Source organism: Echeneis naucrates, chromosome 14 (genome assembly GCF_900963305.1).
Source record: "Echeneis naucrates chromosome 14, fEcheNa1.1, whole genome shotgun sequence".
Classification (NCBI taxonomy): domain Eukaryota; kingdom Metazoa; phylum Chordata; class Actinopteri; order Carangiformes; family Echeneidae; genus Echeneis; species Echeneis naucrates.
The window spans coordinates 18311343-18335726 of NC_042524.1; the positions used below are offsets into that span (position 1 = coordinate 18311343).

The 24384-nt window shown below is 41.1% G+C and overlaps 2 protein-coding genes across 4 annotated transcripts; one reads left to right on the forward strand and one right to left on the reverse strand.

Annotated features, from left to right (window-relative positions):
- Window positions 1-6086: 6086 nt before the first annotated feature.
- Window positions 6087-12845, forward strand: slc37a4b (solute carrier family 37 member 4b). Of its 3 annotated transcripts, XM_029519340.1 has the most exons (11): window positions 6087-6165; window positions 6842-7256; window positions 7602-7834; window positions 8809-9055; window positions 9701-9710; window positions 10308-10453; window positions 10873-10958; window positions 11040-11153; window positions 11230-11295; window positions 11384-11522; window positions 11809-12845. In XM_029519340.1, the coding sequence occupies exons 2-11, from the start codon at window positions 7109-7111 to the stop codon at window positions 11973-11975; spliced, it is 1356 nt and encodes a 451-aa protein (XP_029375200.1). In that variant the 5' UTR covers window positions 6087-6165; window positions 6842-7108; the 3' UTR covers window positions 11976-12845. The 3 variants fall into 3 exon arrangements, with proteins under 3 accessions (XP_029375200.1, XP_029375198.1, XP_029375199.1); XM_029519338.1 differs by lacking the exon at window positions 9701-9710 and having other exon boundaries at window positions 10304-10453; XM_029519339.1 differs by lacking the exons at window positions 6087-6165; window positions 9701-9710 and adding an exon at window positions 6173-6699 and having other exon boundaries at window positions 10304-10453.
- Window positions 12846-14279: 1434 nt separating this feature from the next.
- Window positions 14280-17625, reverse strand: hmgn1b (high mobility group nucleosome binding domain 1b). Its single transcript, XM_029519507.1, has 6 exons — window positions 17431-17625; window positions 15932-15955; window positions 15730-15759; window positions 15575-15616; window positions 15377-15484; window positions 14280-15288 (listed from the first exon to the last, which is right to left on the reverse strand). The coding sequence occupies exons 1-6, from the start codon at window positions 17446-17448 to the stop codon at window positions 15241-15243; spliced, it is 270 nt and encodes an 89-aa protein (XP_029375367.1). The 5' UTR covers window positions 17449-17625; the 3' UTR covers window positions 14280-15240.
- Window positions 17626-24384: the final 6759 nt, after the last annotated feature.

Genomic DNA, 24384 nt, shown 5'->3' on the forward strand with positions numbered 1-24384 from the left:
TGTTTGGGTTTATTTTGCTCCTTGTATGAACCCCTCCTGATTCTCTCCCAACTCTCCACAATAAAGCAAAACGTGGTAGTTTTTCTTGTTCCAGGAAGGAACTGTGCCCCACTTCATTAGTTACAAAAAAAAAAACCAAAACAATAACCCCGAAACAAAACAAAACAACAAACAAACAAAAATTATGCAACATTCTCATCAGTGAGGCTTACAAACAGTGTTACCTTGTAATAGATGAAAGATGTCTTTACTTTCAATTTACTTTTTTTCTATGCAAACAATCTCTCTCTCTCTCTATATATATATATATCTATATATATATGGTCACCAATAGGGCTTTTTTTTTTTTTGGAGAAGTCATGTTCCTTTTTTTGAGCTTGTTTCTCTTGTTTCTCTTTATTTGTTTTTTATTCCTAAAATTGTCTGTCTGGCTCAATATGCTTCTTTTTTATGGAATGGAAAACAATTTGAGCATGTATGGACTGAATCAGTTATTAAAACCTGTCTAATTAGGTTTTTTCAGCATGCTAATGTTACATCGTGAATGTTGCAGCCGCTACAAAATACATTTGTAATGTCATTTTGAGCATATTAGCATGCTGAAGAAAGCGTTCATGCACTGGTGTGCCTGAACAGAGAACTGCTGCATGCCTCTAGAAGTCTTGTTCAAGAAATCCATTCATTTTTCAGAGTGTGACAGGGTGGGAAGGAAAGTCTTCCGCCTCTATAAATGTCAGTCCACTGCTGCTGGTCAGAGAGTGACAGCTCTAATTCGTCCATTTAACAAAAATAAGAATTTGTTGTGCTGGTGTGACATTCAGCCATTGGTGGAGTCAGCGCTAACACACTCCTGTCAAGCCATACAACGCTCCTGAATGACATTTAAACTAACCTCCCTGTTTGATCAGTGTAATAGGGACACACTCTGAATCCACAATGCAATTATGCGACAATATAATTTCCCTCAGCATACACTGATTCATTACTATATAATTATTAAACTGGAAACAAGTGTCCGTGACACATTTCAGAGATTGATTATTTCATAAATGGTGAAGTACAAGACCATTTAAAACAATAAGATAGATGATCATGAATGTCTGTGTGTGAAAACGAGATTAGTATGTATCTTGATAGAAATAGAGAAGATTCTTTGCTCTCTACTGCTCCTTCGAGCATTATTATTCTATCTGTCATCCCACTTTCAGCCATTTTCTCAATAATTTACTCTGTTGAATTTAAATAATACTTTTGCCAGCCTGTGATTTTTCTGCATAATTTAAAACAGGTTGACTAATTCATGAAGGTGCAACTATCTAATAATTAAGGATTAATCATAATGGTGCTATTGACTGTTGATCATCACAGCTTGGGAGATTTTACTATATCATGTGGTTATAAGTGATTGGCCCATTGAGTGCATTCACTCACACAAATCCCCACATTATTACAGGATTACACCTGTTCCTCTGATATGACTATCTGGTCCCATGTCATCTCAGCTTCTGGTCATATGCAATTACATGTTCACAACCAACACACCAGGATTTAATAACTTAGGGAGCTAATACCAAGACTTGCTGCCTCAATAAACAATCCCCTCTGCCCATCAGCATGCTCATATCATCCAATTACCCAAACACAGCTCTCCAGGCCCTCACCCTGCCTCTTGCCACTCTTGAGAGAAATTAACATTTTTATTAAATCTCCATCTTGATTATTTTTTTATTTGGGCTCCAGCACCTGTGATCATGCTTGTCACCTGCAATTGGTCTCAGTCCTGCAGCTTTAAACACACGCAATAAGGGCAATAGGACACACCGTATAAGAAAACAATAAACCCACAAAATAACACACAGACGGACAAAGGAGAATAAATGAGATTTGAACGCTAGCAATGTGAGGGCAAGTCTAATCTGGAGGGGCAACATGTTTCATCTACATCAGAGTGCCATTTGACTCATTTCCTGCAGATATCTGTCATGCAAAGGTCAGAGTTCAACATTGGCATTTAGAAAGCGTCATTGCTTCAATTTACATTTATAAGGTCATGACCTTTAAGTTGGTAAGATATTTAGCCTGCTTAGTTGAGTTTAAAATGATTCACCGAGACACTAGCACACATGCCAGACATAGGAAGACCAGTTCACAGTTTGCCCCTCAGTGTGTGCATTACTTTTAATGTTGTGGCTCATCAGTGTATGTTGTAGTGTTTAAATTGTGTTTGAACCAAGTTACCTCCCTAATAAGCAGCACATAAACTGTGTACTGTTTTATTGTGTAGTCTGAAGAACCATGTGGTTATTTATTTTATTTTTTTTTTTTTTGGACAGCATTTGAACATGTATATCTTAAAATGCTTGCATGGAAAAAAAGAACCATGTTGTGATTTGATGCAATGCGATAAAATCCTTCTCTCTCTCTGAATGCAGATTGTCACTCTCATCAACAATCATTACTTCAGTCTGCAGTTACAGAGTACAGACAACAGAAGCAAGTGAAAGAGATGCTCAATTGTTTGTTTGATTTATTTTTGTTTTGTTGGTTTTTTGTTTTGTTAGGAAAAATCTAAATGCGCTTGGTGCAGTTTTGGTAACTCAAACTGTCTGTTCTCAGCGTACGTTCTGCCCCAGAATGACAAAAAGGTGTTTATTAAACTTCTGCTATCAATCTAATATAACAAGGAAGTTAACTGAACCATATCTTTTTGTATGGGCAATGATTCTTACCCAGTCTGACAAGTGCGAATCCAACATGCCTTAATGAAACACCTAGTACAAGCATCATTCGACCAGGAAAAACATGTAAAAAGTAAGTATGCTACTAACACAGCAACATGAGTGCTGACGGTAAGTAGACATCTCTGATTCTATTGGTGTTCACATCATAGTTTGTTCCATATTTTAGCCATCAGGAGCCGAAATCCTCTAGGGAAAGGATCAAATAAGGTTACTTGAAGATTCTAAAATGTCTACATGACAGTACCTCTTATAGGTCATGCTGGGTTAGACTAGTAATGAAATTTGAAATTGAAACTTGTGTAATATTTACTTTAAAACTTAAACTTAAATTTACACTGGCTTTCCCATTATATTAATCTTCTACCGCTTATCCGTTTCTGGGTCGTGGGAGTGCTGGAGCCAATCTCAGCTCACTCTGGGTGAGGGCGGCGTCACCCTGGCCAGGTCACCAGTCCATCACAGGGCCAACACACAGAGACAGACAGAGACCAACAACCACTCACACTCACACTCAGACCTACAGACAATTTAGAGTCAACAGTTAGCCCAAACATGATGTCTTTGGACAGTGGGAGGAAACCGGAGTACCTGGAGAAAACCCACGCTCCAGGAAAGGCCCCAGGCCTGGGACCGTACCTGCGGCCTTCTTATTGTTGGGCAACAGCACTAACCACTATACCCGGTACATACCACAAAATGGCAAAAAAAATAAAAATGTCTGTAAACAGCCATATTATTTTGAGGTATGTTCACAAACACTTGTGTGTAATCACCAGTGAGAATTAAGTCATCGTGTCACTGTGTAGCTCATCAGCTGCAGTCACATATTACTCTAGCTCCATCTGATGGCAAAAAGAGTTGTCGCACATAAATGTCTGTAAGGGTGAAGGGAAAAAAGAGAATACAGCAATCACTTTCTAATTCTCTAACTGAGGAGTGAATGCAAAGACAAGGCCCAGAATCATCTTCTGTATATTGTAAACATGACTAAGAGCAACACAACAATAGGCTGTGCATGGCAGGTTTTAGGTGCTCCGTTGCTCATTCTGTGCTGGATGAAGTGGTTTTATGTGGACAATCTGAGACCACTGAACTTAATGTACTGTGGCGGAAGAGGACAGGTGCCTTTTAGATTGACGTTGATCAAATTATTATTACTCATGTTTGATATTGGTTATAACAGTTGTGTTTTATGACTTACAAAAAACACTATGTTAAGTTCTGGCCAAATTGAAACATTTTTCTTTTTGAAATTCTCCGTCATCCATTGAATGCACTTCCTCATAATGACTGAATGGATAACAAGGATACAAACACATTTGCACAGTGTTTCATAAACACCTACCAACAACATCACTGTGAGAAGAGCAAGAAAGACTGAAGCAGTTGAGCTGTATATAAGATCTGGGCATTGACTTGTAATGTAATCCAGTTGAAATAATTCCTCTGAGGCTAATATAATTAATGATGTCTGATTTCCACTCAGCTGCTGCTGTTTCTGTCTTGGGCTGTGTGTGGGCTGTATCTACTGCTCTATATTTACCCGCTGACATTTTACTTGAGTTCCTAAGGTTAGAAGCTGAAGCACTATATACTTGCTGTCACCCAAGCAATAACAGTTTATAATAATAAACAGTAACTGCACTAATAACTGCTGTCTGCATTTCACAAATGAAACATTTACATGCTTTATTGTTTCATGCTAAGCTGATGCAATAAAACAGTTCTATATATATATATCTATAAATATATGCATGTGCACTCTGAGGAGGTTCATTTATTTGATACATATACAAAAACAATACTAACTATTCCCTGAGTCCTGTTTCACATTTGATAGTTATAAATTCTGTCAAATATGAAGCTCATCTTACCACTGGCAAGAACAAATTTCCCAGATATTGATGTCCTCATTTTACTGAGGTGACAGTGTAGACACAAGACCGCTACAGTTTCAGGATCATGTGTTCTTATCTCTGTAAATACAGTACAGGCCAAATGTTTGAACACACTTTCCTATTCATTTGAATGAGAAGGCGTGTCCAAACCTTTGGCCTGTACTGTATATATATAAACTTTTCAGTTTTATTGGAGTTTTGTAATCAGTGCAGTCTACCTTTAATCATCCTGCTTTGTTGCTTTGTGAAACAACCCAAGATTTTGGAGGCAAGCCACTTTGGGGACCTTGAATCAGAAGCCAGGAATCCTTTGAAGGTGGGCATTATGAGACATCCTGGAACTAAAGTGACAATGGTTGATTAGATGAATGCATACTGACTTAAAGAAATTGACAATATAACATAAAAGGGAACACAAAAGGTCCACTGCCAAAATAGTATACTATAAATGTGCCTACTTGTTCACATGTCATGACATAAACAAAAAAAATTATATATATAGATATATAGATATATAGATATATAAATACAGTACCCCTTACTGACAGGAAAGGGTTACAAATATCATACATGGTTTTGCATTGGGTAATTATTTAACTGTGGCTACAGTGAATTTCCGTGACAGTGATATAAATGTGCGTTCATTGAGCAGTGCTCCCCCTGACTTTTTGCACATAATGTACTTCACAATGACCAAGTGTGTGTGAGGACTGCTTGGCAAGGCATTACAGGTGCCAAACTGTCTAGAATGAAATGACAGGGAGCAAGTCTGGTCAAAGGGGAATCAAATAGCTGACAGTAGGGTCACAATGGTAAAAGTAAGACGTTTACTTTGTATGCTCCAAAATGGTTTGTAGTTTCAACTGTTAACTATGCAAAACAGCGAAAAAGAAAGGTAACTGAGCTTTTGACTCAATATAAAAATGTGAATATGAGTTTGTTGTCTAATCACATGTACTCCTGATAATAGATCGTTTCTTCTAGCAGACATCTTGACTTCTCGCAGATGGGAGAAATTAAATTAATTTTAAGATTTATGATTTTAAGAGATACTGTTTCATCCAGTATCTGCTGCCGGAGAGATCCTGGAGCTCCACTCAAGATGCAGACCTTGCAGAATCAGCCGACAGAGGAGGGCGGCACTGAGCACTGTGAGCTAAATGTTGAAATGTTAATGCAAAAATAGATCCTTCTCTGAGCCGAATTAGTCTGCAGGGCAAAGTCGTTACTTAACACCACGTGAAAAACCAATTATAATATACTGAACAGGGATCGTTAGATTTAAAATATCTATTTGAATGGCGTTTAGTCTTGTGAGAAACGACTGGCTGATTAGGAGCACAGTTAAGTCAGACCGGTTCGTGTAACAGTGGAAGGTGTAGCCTGCAGTAGCGGAGGTTTTGTTTTGTTTTGTTTTTTTTTGTTTTTCTCTTTTGCCACGGTGGCCCTGTGACACGGTGACGCGCTCAGACGCTGCAGGCTCATGAACGCGCCCCGTCCGGCCGCGTGGAGGGGATCGGCAGCAGGTAAACGGCTCCTGGCTCGTGCTGACACAATGCTGTGACCCGGCGGCTCACACTGCGTCGAGCCCCGCCGTGGATAGCTTAATGTCGGCATGCCGTCGTGTCGCGTGGCGCCGGGGGACACGTTCAAACACACCGTGCACGCCTCAGCAGACACTGTCGCACTGTGTGTGGGCTTTGGCAGATCCGCGGATGTTCGTCCGGTAGCTGTAGAAGCTCCGCAGGCCACACTCAGAGCCCGGCCGGTGTCCGCCGGACGGCTTTGTCAGGAGGACAATATCCGTGACAATCAGGCTTCTCCTTCTAAAGAAAATGGCTCCGACCATGACGGTGTTGGGAGCTCAACCCAGACACTTGTTATTCCGAGTGGTACAGTCTGAGCCAGTTAAAGCGACAGCTCTGACATTTACATGGCAGACAGAGCTGCTGCTGCTCATCACTCACTTCATGCTGAATCTGCTGCTGCTGATGGGACCAAAACACTGCATCACCGCCCCAACAAGGAGGACATTACACAGCTGTGATCAGAAAGACTCAGTTAAACCGGGATTTCCGTGTCTCTGTGTTACATGACCTGTTTGCACATGACACCTCAGAATCCGTGTGAAAAGTGTGCAGTTCTCAGATGAAAACGTTTTTGTACCTCCTTTCACATTTGTTTTCTTGTCTCTTATTACAGCCTGGTGTGAAGTTTCCTTCCCCTGCCCTCGCCTCTACATGCAGCAGCCTCACAGATAGGCTGAGCAGGCAGCCTGCAAGAGGAGTTTTCCCCCTCAATATTGAACCAGTGCTGCCTAGCCGCTGTGCCATATCTCCTTTCTCCCAGAGCAGACACCGATTTCATAGTGTTGCCTTTTTTTTCTGCCACCAAGAACAGTCCATCAGCGGGTGCTGGGAATAATTCTTCTTCCTCATCAAGAAAGTTTTTGTTGGATTAAGAGCAATCATGGGGGCCACAGGCTACGGCTACTATCGTGTAGTCATCTTCATCTGCATGTTTATCGGCTACTCGCTGTACTTCTTCAACAGGAAGACCTTCTCCTTCGTCATGCCCTCTGTGATGGAGGAGATTGAACTGGATAAAGATGACCTGGGTAAGATGGTAACCTTAAGTATTAAGTTACATTATTGTTTAACGCGAACATGCATTGCCTTATTTAGCTTTTCCGAGCATCTGTGGTACAAAGGTATCAGCATGATCTGTGAAAAGCTGATAACTACAACAGACAGAAATTGAGCTGCTTCCAGTCATTTTTGTGTAATTCATTAAAGAGATGCAACTTCACCTTCCACCTTCCTAAGTCTCTAAGTTGTTACACTTTACCAACACTGCGTCTGCACCTCAGTCAGGGTGAACTTAGACAGGCCGATGTTATCAGATATAATAGTGGAGTTGTCAGTGTGATTCTCAGCTGATATACTATGTCCTCTGTCTGCAGGTCTGATCACCAGCAGCCAAACCATGGCCTATGCCATCAGTAAGTTCATCAGTGGCGTGCTGTCAGATCAGATCAGTGCCCGATGGCTTTTCTCCATTGGCCTCTTCTTGGTGGGTGGTATCAACGTTGCCTTCTCCTGGACCTCCAGTGTCTCCATGTTCTCCCTGCTCTGGTTCATCAATGGCCTGGGACAGGGCTGTGGCTGGCCACCGTGTGGAAAAGTTCTGCGCAAGGTACTACTGCCATATCTGTCCCCTCTAGTGAAAGAGTGTAACCCCAGAGCAGGGTACCATCTGGCGCAAGATATATTGTGTGCCTTAGCACTACAGTATGTTGAGAAAGTGGATCTCTGTTCAAGGTTGCTTGCAGGAGTCCTGGTCTAAGTTGTCAGACAGTACTGACCCTTAGGCTGGAGGCCACACTTTCTGGTTTGAGGAGATGTTACATAAGAATGGAGTTCTTTTTAATCAGCAGTGCCAGACTAAAATCTTGCGATCTTTAATTTGTTTGGCATATCTAAACTCCTAGTGTCATGCATTTTATAAACAGCAAAGCTGAATGAATTCATCCCCCTATGCCACATAGCTCTTAAGAAGCATGTTTAGAACGTGGGAATAAATAGGTCTTGGCACAAGTTCAGTTTGCGGGAGAGGATCAAATTACAGGAGAATGTATTTTTAGAAGATCCTCAGTAGATCTTTCCAAAAGTAAACAACTTTGACCAAATGTGTTTTCCTTCTGCAGGGATAGGAAATGTCTTTAAACAGCTCCAAGTCTTAGCCTGTTTACTAAAGCTTTGCAGCTGCCTTAAGAGCTACGCACTGTGGATTAGTGCACTGTTAAATCAGCTTGTGGGCTTCTACAAGTGCTTGCCCTCTTATATGCAAGTGTGCTGCTGTGTGAGGAATGTTTATTGTTGCCGTCAGTTACATTACTTTACGACAGAGGGTGGATGTGACGCTAACAGCAGTAAAATAAGAAAAAGGATCTGAATAGTGTTGTGCTTCAGAAAAAGAAAGTGTCACACTGCTGTTAGATGAAACTCCTTTCAGATTGTCAGTAAGCTTTGTGAATAATAAGTGATGAAAGTGACACATTATGGTTGTAAACTTGCACACACAGAAACACTCTGATTTATTGGGCTGTGCTGTAGCATGATGTTGAAGTAACAACAATCCTCTGCTTCTTCCCTTTTCTTTTCCACCAGTGGTATGAGCCCTCACAATTTGGAACATGGTGGTCTGTACTGTCCTGCAGTATGAACCTGGCAGGGAGTCTGGGTCCAATCCTGGTCACAGTGCTCTTGCATTACTATGACTGGAGGACCATACTGACCATGTCCGGGATTTTCTGTGCTGCCTTCTCGCTTGTTTGCCTGGTGTTTGTTAAGAATGAGCCAAAGGACGTGGGCCTGCCCAGCATTGAGCCAGCTGCCAAGAAAGGGGCAAAGGGAGGTAAGTGGTGCCAGCAAGGATTACAGCAAGCAGAAAGGCCCCCTTCCTATGTAGCTCACATGATGCCATGTTTACTCCTGTTTCGGCTGCAGCATCTCAACATTGGGCCTGTTCCAGTTCTCTCACTTGCAGAACTGACTAATAGTCCTCAAGTAACTGGTAAAACTGCAGGTGTTCAGGATTTATGGCTCACACTTGGCCAAACCAAGGCCAGATGCAGCTGTTCAAGAAAAATAACAAATACTTTCTGGTTCCAGCTTCTCAAACATGAGTATTTGCAGCTTTTCTTTTTTTATTACTGATGATAAACTGAATATCTTTTGAGCTCAACTTTTTCACTCAAATTTTTCTTATGGCAGCACCATGTGGGATAATGTTTTTATCCCAACGGTGTAACATACCCCTCATTTCATTACAAACCTGAACTCAGGTTATGTTAGATTTTTGGACTGTAAGAGGAATGTTATGCATCAGCTGCACATCAGACTCGGTGAGGAAGAATTTAACTAGCTAAACAATCACAACTAAAACCCCAGATCCCATGTTGAAATACTTTTCCACGTCAGGTGAGAGCAGGTCGTTAATAATGATTCCGATGTCAAAATCAAACATGTCTGCCCACATCCCACATACAGGCGAGCCGAGCATTAAAAATGTAAATTTGCAGTAAATTTGTCTCTGTAATGTTCTCTGTTATTTAAAATTATCATTGCTGACATGCTTGTCAAATTTTGATCGAGCACCGAAAACACTGTTATATAGGTTTATATATCCGGACAGCACACGTTGTACTGCAGGCTCATATTACTATATACGGTATGTGGCAACAGTGGATTTATGGATTCATTCTTAAAATGGCCTTTGTTTGCCTGCGAGTAAAAATATTTCCCCCCCAACAATGTCACAAGACATTAAAATTCCATCAATTTTTATAACACAGATGTGTGTTTAAATAATCATTTGCTTGTTACTCTATGTAACAAGGGGAACCATTTCAATAAATGGCAACAAACTCTACTTCTGACGACAGCCTCATATTCAGTGCCATTATTTAGTGACCACAGATCAGAGTCCTCAGATATAGGACATACTAATGTGGGTGGGACTTGCCTATAGCACACTGTGAGACCAGGTAACTAGAAAAGTTGTATAACTCTGTGAAATTCTTGTGTTCTGAATGCATTGACGAATGATCTCCTTTTATTGTGAGCACTTGGACGAATCTCTTGTGTCTGTATTCCTCACCAGGCAGTGAGAGCACCCTGAGTGAATTCCTCCTGTCTCCTTTCCTGTGGGTGCTGTCTCTGGGATATTTAGTGGTGTTTGGGGTGAAGACAGCTGCCACCGATTGGGGGCAGCTGTTCCTCATGCAGGAGAAAGGCCAGACTGCTCTCATGGGTAAGTGCTTAATTAACCATTTATTTTCACTTGTTTTCAAGTTTTAATCAGTTAAATGACACAGCAAATAGCCATGTCATGTCGATTTTAAAACCCAGTGTGTTAAATTAATGAAAATGATTCTGCCGTTATACCATTCGGAACAGTACAGAAGTTCAAAACTTACTGGAATTTCAACAAACATGAATGGATGTGCAAGGAGTCTTGAGTCATCTCATCAGGACAACAAACACAAACTCCTTTTTCTGGAAACCTTGTGGGATCACCTGATGAAGGATGAGACAAATTTGTTTGTGGCGTTCTTCAGATCACAATATGATCAAGGACTGAATAGCTAGATTCCCAAACTCTTGAACAAATTTATGACTACAGCTGACTGATGGGATTGATGGTACTGACCTCAGCTGTGATGATAACAGGTAGCACCTACATGAGTGCATTGGAGGTGGGCGGTTTTGTGGGCAGCCTCGCATCGGGCTTCATCTCAGACAGAGCAGTGGCTAGGGTAAGTAACAGAACCAGATTAATCAGACAAAAACAAGATTATTGATTAAATTACAAAATCCTCTCTCTTGACTTTCTCCAGCAAGGCCTCGGCACCCATGGCAACCCCCGTCATGGCCTGCTCATTTTCATGATGGCTGGTATGTACGTGTCCATGTATCTCTTCAGAGTCACCATCACACCAGAAATTCCAAAGGTAATTTGTGTTTATGTTGCCTAAAATCACTGTGTAAAGACACTGCGCTGAGCTTACAGAGTTTGTGTTCACTCAGGAGGCCCCTCTTTGGGTCCAGGCCATTCATCCCGTGGCTGTTCTCATTGGTGTGTCAGAGAAAGAGGTAGGCTCAAATTTCTCCTAAATTCAGAGGCTAGCGGGAAACGATTTCAACAACACAATGCTTCACATTTTGTTTTTGTCATTCACAGATCTGGATCCTCTTCCTCGGTGCTATGTTTGGGTTTTCTTCTTACGGACCAATTGCTTTATTTGGTGTGATAGCCAGTGAAAGTGCTCCTTCTAATTTCTGTGGAACTTCTCATGCTATTGTAGCACTGATGGCTAATGGTAAGCAGCAGATCCACATGACACACTAAGCATCCTTTATTACTTTGAGGTACCATATCAACGTTCTGGTAGGCAAACTTGAAATGTTTACATTGAACATATCTCACTGGGAGTGCCTGGAACTCAATGAATGCAATTCCTTCTTCATAAAACATCAGTGTGTGTATTCACAACGCAAGCCACAGGCTCAGTTGTTAAAATATTACCCCAAAGCACAACTATACAGTTAACATGGTTCCCATTAACGTGAAATTCATCATTGCCCATAATCTTTTCTGTGTTACAGTGGGAGCTTTCATGGCTGGACTGCCTTTCAGTACAATTGCCAAACAACACAACTGGGACAAGGCTTTCTGGATAGCCGAGGTGATAATGGGTGTTACAACCATTGGATTCTTCCTGGTACGCAACATGCGCACCAAAATGGGACGGATCGCAGAGAAAATGGACTAACGTAACTTCCTAAAATGAGCCAATTGTCAATGTCCCTATATGCAACTAGACAGGCTGTGTTTTTGCACTGATGAGTGAATCTAGTTCCTATTAAACTGAACTAAATCACTGTCAACAAAAACCACTCTGACACTTAGTCCTGGTTCGCTGGGTTGATGTAGATGCTCAGGGTGGGTGTAGGTCGTTAAAACACATCATAGTCTCAATCAGGTACTTTTTTCATGCACATTTGGATTTGTCCTCACATATATCAGCACAAAGATACACTAAATCACAGTTTTTCATTACCTGACTACATGTTAATGCTTCCTCTTGATCCTTTCATGTTGGGAAATGGTACTCTTTAACGACTGTGTGCTAAAGGAGACATGTAAGTCTGCAAAGGTACCCGGCCTTCAGTGGAGGCCGGTTATATTTAACTTATTGAATGTTTACTGAGGAATCTGTAATACAATATAATCTGTCTAAGAATTTGCACAAATGTTGCAGCAGGTGTTGTGCTCATTGATCATTTTACCAATACCTCAAGTATTTGTAAAATTGTTAAAGCTTCATAATGTCAGTGAGTAAGTGGGGAACATGTTATTTTTATACACAGTTCTGTGATTAAATGGCACGGCTAAACATGATGCTATTTCTAAGGCCAAGTCAGCTTTTGTGATCTGACGTATTTTTAAAGATCTGTATTATCAAAATTTTACCTTTATTAATCACTGCCATTGTTGTGTACAACAGTTACAACCCTGGACTATATACTGTACTGATAACTTTATCATCTCTAAAATCTCTAAGCTCTTTCAAGTCTAATAATAAGGGATCTACACAGATCCAAATTGGAACATCTCTCACTGGAATTGTACAACAAAGTTAAAGCGGTTGAAGGAAAAATAATAAATGTGAAATTTGTGTTGGCGGTTTTATTTGCAAACTTTCAGCAGTGGCAGGCAAAGAATTTCATGAAAGATGCACACACACAGGGACTTTTGGCAGATGTCACAATCATGTTGGGGGATACTGCAATTTACAGATAATTCTTAAATTAAAAGTTTGTAGATACAGCACTTGTCATGTGGGTCACTCAGAAGGTTTGGGGAACAGAAATCCCCTGTCTATGACAGGTTGAGGGTGAAGGTTAAATTTTACTATTTTTTTTAATTGTTATTGTTAAATAACCATAGTGGAGTTAAGACTATATAGTATAGGTATAAAATGGCTCTTATATTCAGCAGATGAACGCTAAACACCAACTAAGATCGTGTAGGCTTCAATATTTGAATTTCAAACTGCTAGTTTAACCCGCTCACAGTGACAGTTGGACACTTCACTAACCGGAAGTCAGCATCATCCAGTTGTCTCTTAGCTGAGAGCTAAGCGCTTCTGTATTAACATGGATGCAGTCAGTATGTTGAATCACCGACAAAAAGCTGTTTGTCGTGCACTTTTTAATGTTTGAGAGTTTCACTGGTCAAAGAGAAATGTTCTCAGGCAAACCTTGTTTGTATTTTTTCTTCTTCTTTGGACCAATCAGATCTCTTGAAGTAGGTTAGGGGCACGGAAGTGAACGTGCTACCAGAAGTGCGTGAAAGCTAAGTCAGAATGGAGGCATCAGTTTTATTTACTAACAGAGAAGACAATGAGTCTGATGGAAGAGGCAGTGCAGAGAAAACAGCAGCTCCCTGTGCAGCTGTCCATGGTGCTGAATATGCTCTGTCATTTGCCTAAATGGGACTTAGCTTCTACAACCTGCGTGTAGGTCTTCAGTGTGTAGAATGGCTTTACACACTGAAGACCTGGCTTCAGTTATTTTGTACCTGAATGAAAACTTACCTTATCGTTCATTTGGATGGTTGCACAAACACCCCTTTTGCTTTATAGCCAGAATGTGGTGCATTTGTAATGTTAAAGAATTGGCTTGTTTGTTGGTTTAATAATGCTATAATTCCTCATATTTAGTACACCCAGACTAACCTACACATGGTTCTTAGGTTTGTACTACTGCATTTACTATGCATACATAGTAAATTAGTTAATCCCAATTTGTTTAAAAAATTTAATGTTCTTTGTTGCCTCAACAAAAAACAATTCCTATTTATTTCTATATTTGATTATTCTCTGCGTGTTTATGCTGACAGTAAAAGGATTCGTAAAATGCCTCATACCTATAACACTTAGTATCACTGTTTACTGAGACTTTTCTCTTAAATATGAAACATGCTCATGTGAAAAAGGGCAATTTTTTTCAATGTTACATTTCTAGACTTGTGTCATAAACCCAGTTAAGTGACTTCTCTGAAGGAAACAGAATAACAACTACCAACCAAGTTTATTGGTTTGTTGATAACAATCATTACACAGGAACATCTATAAACAAATAAAAAGAAACTGCACACTTGTATTTGATACAGATAGCTAAAACCCACATGAATATTGCTACTGCTGGTATGCATTTGACATCTCAAATAAATGTACAGTTTGACTGTTGGCCTATAAGAATCCAGTCTCAACAGTGTTTTTGTGGTTATACACCTGATTAGCTTGGCTAAGAAAACAAATTCCATTTTTATCATCCTTACAATGTACCATTACACACTGCAAATAGAAAGATTGAAAACCCTTTTCACAGCAGCTATACAAATTTATTGCGATGCTATCACAGAACAAAGACACAACCAACACACGCGATGCACAGTTCTGATAGGGAGAGCTCCAATACTAGGAATTTTAGGTTTATTGATCAGACTCTTTAAGAAAACTGCAGGAGTACAAGAGTTAACATATAGGAACAAAGCTTAAAAACATTCTAAAACACTGTTCTTCATTATAAACAATAAAACAATGAGTTGCCCTGTGACTTTGTCCATCCCCACCCCAGCACAGATTACATACACTGTCCCTTATAAAGCATATGGAATGTAATCCACACAGGCAAGCTCCTCCGGTTGTTGCCCCTGCTCCTGTGAACGTTGTGCTTGCGTGTTGACCCGGTAACCTGTCCTCCACCCTCCCTTCCTTCACATTTAAAACTGAAATGAAATCCACTGACAGTAACAACAATGAGCGCAATATTTATGGCGATGAGAAACTGTGGGATGCGATGAAATTCCCGTCTCCAAATTGACTTTTTTCTTTCATTAAAAAAAAGTGTTCTCTACAATCAAACTACTAAAAAACCTGTATTTAGAAAATAGTTGATAAAAATATTCCCCTGAATTGTACAAGAAAAGAGGTACAGGGAGCACTGGTAAAAGATGTGGTTTAAGAGATGTTATTCTGCTGCCTCATCTTTTTGTTCAGCTGCGTCTGTAGCTGGTGCCTGTAAGACAAGATTTAAGAGTGTCAAAGTTACATCACCAAGTACATCAGCTTAATTTTGCATGTGTACATGATGACAACACCCTTACCTCTTCCTCAGCTTTGGCTTCGCCATTCTCAGCAGGAGCTTCTGGTGCTTTCTCCTCAGGCTTTGCCTTCTCTACCTCCTTAGCTTTCTTAGGCTTTGCAGGTGCCTTCTGCAAACATAAATAAAATTACATTACTAACTCATTATTAACAGGCCAGAGTGAATAATAAGTGAATCCAATCATCAAACAAGATCCCACCTTTGGCTTAGGTTTAGGCTCTGCCTTTGCAGGTGCAGGTCTCTGTGGAGGGTTGAGTGGGGGTGTTAGGGTGAGGGTTAATGTCATCTTTATAGTCAGGACTAAGGATGAACGACATGCATATTGTCCAAGTTTCCATGCTGATCTGTACTTACATCTTTCAACCTGAGAGATCTCCTCTTGGGCTACAGAATGAGGCAACAAACAGTTCGATTACTTTTCATATTGAGCCAGTGCCTCTTCATTGACATGGTGATACTGACCCCTGGTGGGTTCACATACTAAGTGCTTTGTGGTTTTGAAGATGAATAAAACAGATAATAGAAAGTAATGCGTGTTATATTGTGTGTTCCTTACCGCTGAATCCCCTCCTGCAGCTGCCTGTAAAATAAGGAAAAAGGGCAGGAAATCAGGTTGAGGAGTGTTTCACTGTGCCTTTGAGTTTCTTTGGTGGAGGGGAACGGGCCATGAGTTATGCAATTCAAAAGTGGGCGTGTCCAGACGGAATATGAGCCCATGGCTGCAAAACTACCTTCGTACACGAGTTAGTTCTGCAGATCGCTGAGATTGACTGAGATATCGCACGGTGATCTCATTTGCATGCTCAGCACACTCGAAAAAAAAAACAAAAACACTCAGTATATATTACTTAGACCAACTCATTCGGCACGGTTATAGTCACAGAGACATCCCTTTGCTCTGTAACACACGGAAACTGGTCGTCGAGGGACTTTTTTGGCGCAAAAACACGTGAACACCAATCAAGTGTCCTCTGTGACAGTAATGAGTGTTTGATCGGGAGAGCGTGTGTCGGCTGGGCTTCCCCTGCTCCTGCTAGTCATTAGCCTACTGTAAAACTCCGGCGGAGGAGGGGGGCGGACTCCGCCTCCTCACGACACATCCATTCATTGGTAATAAATGGGATTGCCAGTGTAGGAGGAAAAGCGAGCAGTGTGGCGAGTGTTCCCGCCATCCGTTTGAAAAGAGTCACTCCGCGATGCCCAGCGTCTGTCGGTGTGAGCAGAATCTCCCAGAACCCCAGCAACAGGAGCAGCGCCGCCGACGGAGCCTCGCCATTGCATAACCTACAACTGGCCCGAGCCCGCGACACACACAAACACAACTGGCTAGCACGACGGACGCCTCTGCAGATAGACGTCTGTGTATCGGTCAAAATAACACACGGAACACAAAACACACACTCACGCGCGCGCAGGTTAGCTTTAGGGAACGACGTCGCCGATGACATCATGCTAAAACTGTTTTTGTTCCACAACGACACCACAAAACAAACAAACAAACAAGCACAAAACAAAAAGAAGACAGTGAAAACAACCAAGGCGTTCCGGTCAAACTCCCGGCCAACAGCGAGCCGCTGCTGGGATTTACGGCTGTAATTCCGCCTCTGTTTTCCCTCCGTCAAACTTTAGTATCCGGCGTGACGACCCCCCATAGGTAACAATCAATATGCCGCCAACTTTCTCTGCAGAAACAGACCCATCGACTGAGAAAACGAGCCCGCTTTGTCCCAGACGTCAACTGCACGGATCTAAACGGGACTGTTGATCGTGTACCAGTCACCGACCTGTCGGAAAGAAAAACCGGGCACGAAGAAAATCACTGCACGGGAGATCAGAGCAAGAATCAGCCAGTTCAGAGAATCACACACAGGAGCTACATACCAACTAAACTCAGGGCTGCACGGCGCTACACTGTTGTCATTCAGTCGGAGCACAAAACGGACATTTGCAGCAACATTTGAACAACTCCGCCGTTTACGAGCCCGTTTCACGCGCTGCACTTGTGGGTTATAAACACTATATTACTCAATGCATGAAAGATATCGGTTTACTCACTTTGCTCCTTTTAGGCATGGTTGGTTTGTGTGGGGTGTTTTTTTTAAAAAGAGGAAAAAAGCGGGTTAAATGTTACAGACTGCAGGAGAAAATACAGTGGTATATTCAGGATAAAGCTGTACCAGTACAGTCTTACACAGCGCTGCGAGACTTAATGTTCCATTGGAAGAAAAACTAGCTCAAACCGGATTGGATTCTCCCCCTCCCTCCCAATTCAAACCGTTATAGTTCCTGCATGACTGACGGGCCTTAATCCCGCCCCCGTTGCCCGCTGATTGGACCAAATGCTGGTCAACTAGACGATTTCAAATCTGGGCCCCTACCTGTGTGGCTACGTCACACGTCAGTCAACAAATATGGCGAGTTATTTGTCTTTCTGTGTAACCATCTGCTGTAACAAGGCAAAAATGTCATCAAGTCAACCGTACACCTCTCCTCCTAACGCTTTCATTCCCCGCTTAACGCCACATCTCGCCATTTCAATTCGCGGCTTTGGCTGCACGTCAAAAAGCAAAGCCGCTGTGAGCCTTTAACCCCGCCGACTAATGAAAATGTGGCATGTGTATTGGCAGGAGATTGAGAGAGGGGTGTGTTCTCCCCTCAGCCAAGTCTTTTGTATTTCAGCTCGGGAAAATGGCGACAGGATACGTGTGGGCACAGCTCTGGAGCATGTGTGTTTTCTCTTCCGCAGCCTCCCCCGGCGTTGCCACCGTCCCGCTCCACTGTGAGCGTGCAGTCCAAACGTGACTTCAGTGGAAAGGTCCCGCCGTGCAGCTCCAGCGGTGTGCTGGAGACATTCATTCATTTCCCCTGAGTGAAAGACAGACACAACCCTGACACTGTTACTCCTTATCACCCTCCGCTGCCTGCAGCTCTGTGCACTGTATGCCTCCTGCAGGTGGGCTGCTAGAAAAGAAATCCAGACAAATAAATGGGCTCTACATCTGTCACGCTTTATTTTAGAGGGGATGTTCTCTGCACAGGGAATCTTGAATGTGCTATGGTCAATATGGACTACTGCAAGCAATGTGTGGCTAACACTATTATCTTGTATAGCATAAACAGTCTTAAATGCATTGCGCCTTTTTAAATGCAAGTTGTACTTTTGGTTATAATTTCTCAATTAAATACTTCAGCAAGAGGATGATGTCCTTTATTTTAAGATGTTCTTTAATGAAATCCGAACAATAAATGACATTGACCTTTTTTGGACAGATTACAAAGAAGTTGATACGTACTATGGACAATGTATCATTGTTGTTAATGTTATTGGGTATTCTGGTTGCATAACATGCATCACAACTCCAGAGAGTTTGGTCTAGAGCTATGTGTGAAGTGATTTGATGTACACACAAATGAATAGGAAAGTGTGTCCAAACGTTTGTCTGGTAGTGTAATGAACAAATTTGATTTGATTAGATATGATTCGAATCATGATCGTTTGTGTTATATTAGGCATAAATAATGGTTCCTGGGCCTGGGGCCTTTCTGTGGGAGTTTGCATGTACTCCGTCCAAAAAGATGCATGTTTAAGTTAATTGGTGGCTCGTAGGTTTGAGTGTGAGTGGTTGCTCGTCTTTGTCTCTGTGTGTTTGCCCTGGGATAGACTGGCAACCTGTCCAGGGTGAACCCAGCCCTCGCCCAGTGTGACCTGGGATTGGCTCCAGAACCCCCAACAACCAGGAAACCAATAAGCGGTAGAAGATGAATGAATAGTTTCTTTTTGAGAAGATTGGTTCTATTCTCACTTTGGAGAAGAAGCTAATGCGAATGCTGTAACATGTCCAGACTGCACTGGAAGATTCATATATACAGCCAAAAGGCTGATGGTAGCGAGACTGATTAAAATCTGACCTGACTTCAGCAAGCTTCAGCATGTGACTTGGCCTAATTGTTGACACCTCTCTGCCCATGGGGAAGAGACAGAAAGCTTTTATGTTGACAGACTGGGTGAATCTACAGGCTGTCATTGGGGGGAGACTGTTGATTTAATTCACCCTAAATATACCGTCACCTCAGACAACTCACTATCATCATGCAATTGGTTGTACCTGAGATAAGTAGAAGTAAACAATTGCTCTGTTAAGGCCCAAAACCTGATTCTTGTTTGAAGGTATCTGTGAGCTGCTTCTGCTGCTACTAAAACCTCTGAGCGCCTTTATATGGTGTGAGCACCATTAAACAAAAAGACGTGAATTCACCATGAACTGGAACTTCCTGCATTCAACAGCTGTCTGAGAGCACCAAATCTGATTTTGTTTTTGTTTCACCAAATATTGGGATGCTTTCATCCAGGATTGTATACAGTTTTACGGTGATTCGTTTTGCTGTCAGAGGCAGGAGTTCAAAGGGTGTGCTGTCTTTTAGGGTTCATTTAGCATTACTCTGGAAAAGATAATGTAATTGTGAGGAACTCATATCCAGACTAAACTGGAAGATTCATAATGACACCCAAAAGGCTCATGAAAGTAATACTGATTTATTCCTTAGCTGATTTCAATTCACAATTGTCAAGGTTTACTGTAAAGATTTAAATGGGTTTCATGTTTGCAGCTGAGACAAACAGTCTATGCCTGTTGACACCCTGTAGACACCCCAGTTTGTTCACATGAAAGGTTTCCTTCTGCCTTCCCTGTGGGCAGAGAAGTGTAAACAATTAGGCCAAGTCACATGCTGATGCTTGCTGGTATTGTCATGATAACGACATTAGAAGTTTGCTTTAGGTTTGCCCCACTACCCCATTCAACAATACCAGAGGAGGGGGAATCATTAGTTACCCATATCTCTTGTTGCTATCTCGAACGTCCGCCTTCTTTCGAGAATCAGCAATTTGCAGCAGAGTCATGCTTTGTTGTGAAATCACGAAGACACCAACCAGTTTCACAAGTTTCTCTCTTTGTGTTGGCTATGTGACTTTAGAGCATTACAGACATACACAGGGTTTCTTTGTGGCGTGGAGCTTCAGAGGGTTAGCTGCCTTACCTGCCCGTCACATTTTTATGCAATCTAGGCTGAAACACATCCCAGGCTTACTGAAAAATTACACAAAATTTTGTTCAGGGCTCTTATCTGGTTAGTGATGCAGATATGTGTAACATAGTTAACTGTGGTCTTGTGATGCTGTACTCAAGATAATAAACATTAAGGGCCTTTTAGGGCTGATTTATGAAGAACTGTTGTCAACAACTTGTTGCAATGAATGAAAACAAAGGTTGTACATCCAAAGTCTGGAATAAATCAGTATTGTGTGTAGTAGTGGAAAGTAGTGAAGAGGTTTTTGGGCACTTGTATGATCCATTTTAAGGCTACATTTCAGAGGGAAATATATTTACATCAGCATTACAATGTGTTGTAAACCGGTAATTACACCCCTTTACATACTGCTTGTAGTGAACAGTTCATGTACAAAAGACACAAGAAGCTAATACCAAACCTCACCAATGTAAATATACATATAAGTAAAAGTATGTTTAAGGAAAATTCCACAACTGATTGAATTGTAACTGCAGAGACGACAAAGAACCATAAACATGTTACGCTTGGCAAAAGTTTAATGTGGTAAAACAGGGATTCAAATTGGAATAAAGCCAGGTCATGTCGTAGTTATAAGCTGTGTATTCGAATCCCAACACACTGGTCTAGGTGGTGGTCAGCAGGATTGTGTATAGACACAAACTGTTTTCCCTTTTTGACAGGATAATTTCAAAACAGTTGGTCAGGGTGCAGCCTGGCTGCCAAGATAAGTATCTGATGATCCATTGAATTACAAAACATCAAAAACCTGTTTGTAGACATGGAAGCTTTTCTACCTCTTTACAGACACGAAACTTGAAAAGCTGGAGTTTGTACAACAGGATTTATGAGCAAGAGACGCCAGCATGTTAAACAATGTCCTGCAGCTCTCTGTCGGAGTCTCGGTTTAAATACTATATGTGTGTATGTATATATTCTAAATATATTTCCATATTTATATGATAGGGAAAGGAAAGACAAAGGAAAGGCCTGAGAAATCCTCCTCTATCACTCCCTATGGAATTTTCTAAATACTGAGAAATCAAAAATGAGAGAAGAGTTGAGAGGCCTGATGTGCCAACTGCTGATTCTCTGAAAAATTATTGATTTAACTCCCGGGTGCTAATAATGCAAAGTAGCTTTTATTTATCTTTATTTATTTATTTGTTTAATATTATTTATTTATGGGAGCAAAGAACAGTTTCCCTCGTGTGGTTAATGAAGTGTATCTCTCTAATTCATATATTTGACTTTGAAGAAACAATAAATAGAGCACAGAGTTGTCTCAGAGGTAAGGCATAATCCCCAGAGGGTGACAGGATGAAGCTCAAGGTGACCTCCTCCAAAGCTTCTTTGACAGAGGGCAACTTCATCTATCATCTCCACTCACTCTTTTACACACAAGCAATTCCCACTTGTCAGCTGGTTAGGTCTTGTACACCGGGAACAAGTGTGACCAATGCTTTGCAGACACACCATGCTGTCGGCCTGTTCACGGCTAATTGTCAGGGAGGAGATAGAGATGTCTGTGGATGGATCAGCTGCTGCATGTTAGGGAAAGCCAATTCCCTCGCTCTCCCTCTTTCTTACTAAGTGGATTTCTCCCGTGCAGTGAATGGCAGCCTTCCCATATAGAGCAGCGGGTAAAGCCAGATTACACCAGTTCATATGCGAGGGGCTGAAACATCACCATCAAAACATAAAGCATGAATCCACACAATAAAAGACTGATATTTGGGTTCAGCAACACACAGCTGCTACTGTTGTGCCATCACTTCAAAATTTCTGTGTTATCAGTGTTGAACAATTAATATCCAAACCAACACTCTACTACAGTAACAAGGCCGTGCTTCTTTTATTATAAAGAATATTCCACCATTGCATTACATTTCAATGACAACAGTTAATTCCTTCCTTTTATGAAGTTCATTAATTTATTTAGTCAAATGTGGAGTATTCTTGTGAATATTTAGCAATGATACATTAAAAATATATATAAATAAAGGTGGTGGAATGTTAAATGTCTTCTAGATGTAAGGGGTTGTGTTGTATTTGTACTCTCAGCAGTCACCCTGTTGTAGAGTGGGCGTGTCCATGAGCTGCCTTTAACACAATCAATTACATGTGAAAGAGGGCGGAGGCTTGCCCTAGTGGCAACATGTACTAATAAGCTCAGTAACAATAAACCTTAGTCGGATTTAACCATTGCTTAGCCAGCTGCTGACACCACAAAAACAAATCCTACAAAGGCCATCAATGCATGCTGTGAAGGAGTACATTTTTGATGGAGGGCTCTGTATTCTGTGGTTACACCTCCTTCCCTTCCAACTGAATAGAAATAATCTGTGGTTGCAAACAATGATGTAAAAAAAAAAACAGGCCGGTTCATTCAACCAGCCAATGGAAGTGCGAGCAAATACGCTTACATATGACTGATGATCCCTGACACATTGGCTCTGGTGGCTGAGGAGAACTCTGAATCACCTCCATTCCAGGCCATATGCAGAGGATCAGAGGACTGCGATTGCTGACCCTCCCCCACTATCTACTTCCTGTTTTTCATGGTTGTCTGCTTGCTTCTGACTATACAATACCAGCTGTGTTGGGAGACATTCCAGCTTGTACTACGCTGTGACCCTTACAAAACCATGACTTCGGGCCAGGACTTGTAACCAGAACAGCCGAAAGATGCAACTTCTCAGCCGAATCATACGCGATCTGCTGAACGGGAGGCCGTGTCACAATGGGCCTTTCGGCTTGTTTTATCTGCTAATAGTTTCTAGATTCAGTGGAATGGTCTTCTTATTTTTCTAGCTAAGTTTTATGCTGCAAAACCTGCAAACTAGTTAATAAAGATAAAAGTATGAAACCAAGTGATGTTGGTTTTCATGGACTGAGCATATGTTGGGGAGAGCAGAGTAAATCCTTTCAATAGAATGGTAGTGATAAGAAAATTCAGATACCAATTACCCCTATGACATGCATTAGAAGTGTAAATAACATTTTTCAACCAAATTGCATTTACACAGAGTTTAACTTGAGTAATTTGTTAAATTTGATCCATTGTTCTCAATTTGTCTCTTCAAAAACAAACCATTGTATATGTTGTTAAGCTTCTAATAATGTATAGCTAAATGTCACTGACTGAGAACTTTCTGCATGATTTTATACAATTTTTTTGCTTGGATACATATATAATATGACTTTTAACTTTCTTTCAGGGAAGCGATATGAATAATTTTTCTTCCACAAATGCGTATTATACTTGCCTGTGAAGATTTTAAATTATCCAGGTCAGCACGAATGTGTTATTCTTCATACCATTAATTCATGGTTATTGTCAGGTTAAATGACTTTGTAATATCCATGTAATGATATTAATTAATGAATTAATTTTAATAATCTAAACGTCCGCTTGAAGTCTGTAGGTCATTTAGTTTTACTGTAGTTTAAGAAAAAACTTTAACACTATATTGTACAAGTGCCAGATTATTGTAAATGAAACTAACGTAGCAGACTTTTTTAGCGTTCAAGTAAATGAGATGAAATGTAAGTGCATTTAAAATACACTCATGTATAAAATGCTAATTTCTGCAGGAATAAAGTGCAGAACGCAACATGATCCTGTAGTGACCCCTATTGGTCACCATTAAACCCATCTCTCAATAATGTGTGCTTATTTTGGAGAAGGATTTGCAGCTCATTGTGGAACAGATTAACTACTGACAACTTCATAGAGCCTTCTGAATCACACAAGATGACTTTGGTGGTGGTGATTTCATACCAGACATCCCATCATCATCATCCAGATTTATCACCAAGTCCACAGGCTTCCCCGCAGCCGGAGTGTGAAGTCTTGTTCCCCTTTGATTAACTGGCTGCAGTGCAGCTGTGGCAGTAAAGAAGACACACTGTGGTGTTGATCACTGCTTACAGCAGTGG

Bases quoted from the DNA above. Each gene is read 5' to 3' on its own strand.
- slc37a4b (XM_029519340.1), top strand. From the start codon at position 7,109: ATGGGGGCCACAGGCTACGGCTACTATCGTGTAGTCATCTTCATCTGC. The intron at 7,835-8,808 runs GTACTACTGCCA...CTTTTCCACCAG, and splicing joins GTGGAAAAGTTCTGCGCAAG to TGGTATGAGCCCTCACAATT. The intron at 11,523-11,808 runs GTAAGCAGCAGA...TCTGTGTTACAG, and splicing joins TGTAGCACTGATGGCTAATG to TGGGAGCTTTCATGGCTGGA.
- hmgn1b (XM_029519507.1), bottom strand. The intron at 15,485-15,574 runs GTGGGATCTTGT...TTATGTTTGCAG, and splicing joins AGCCTAAACCTAAGCCAAAG to AAGGCACCTGCAAAGCCTAA. The intron at 15,289-15,376 runs GTAAGGGTGTTG...CTTGTCTTACAG, and splicing joins AAGCCAAAGCTGAGGAAGAG to GCACCAGCTACAGACGCAGC.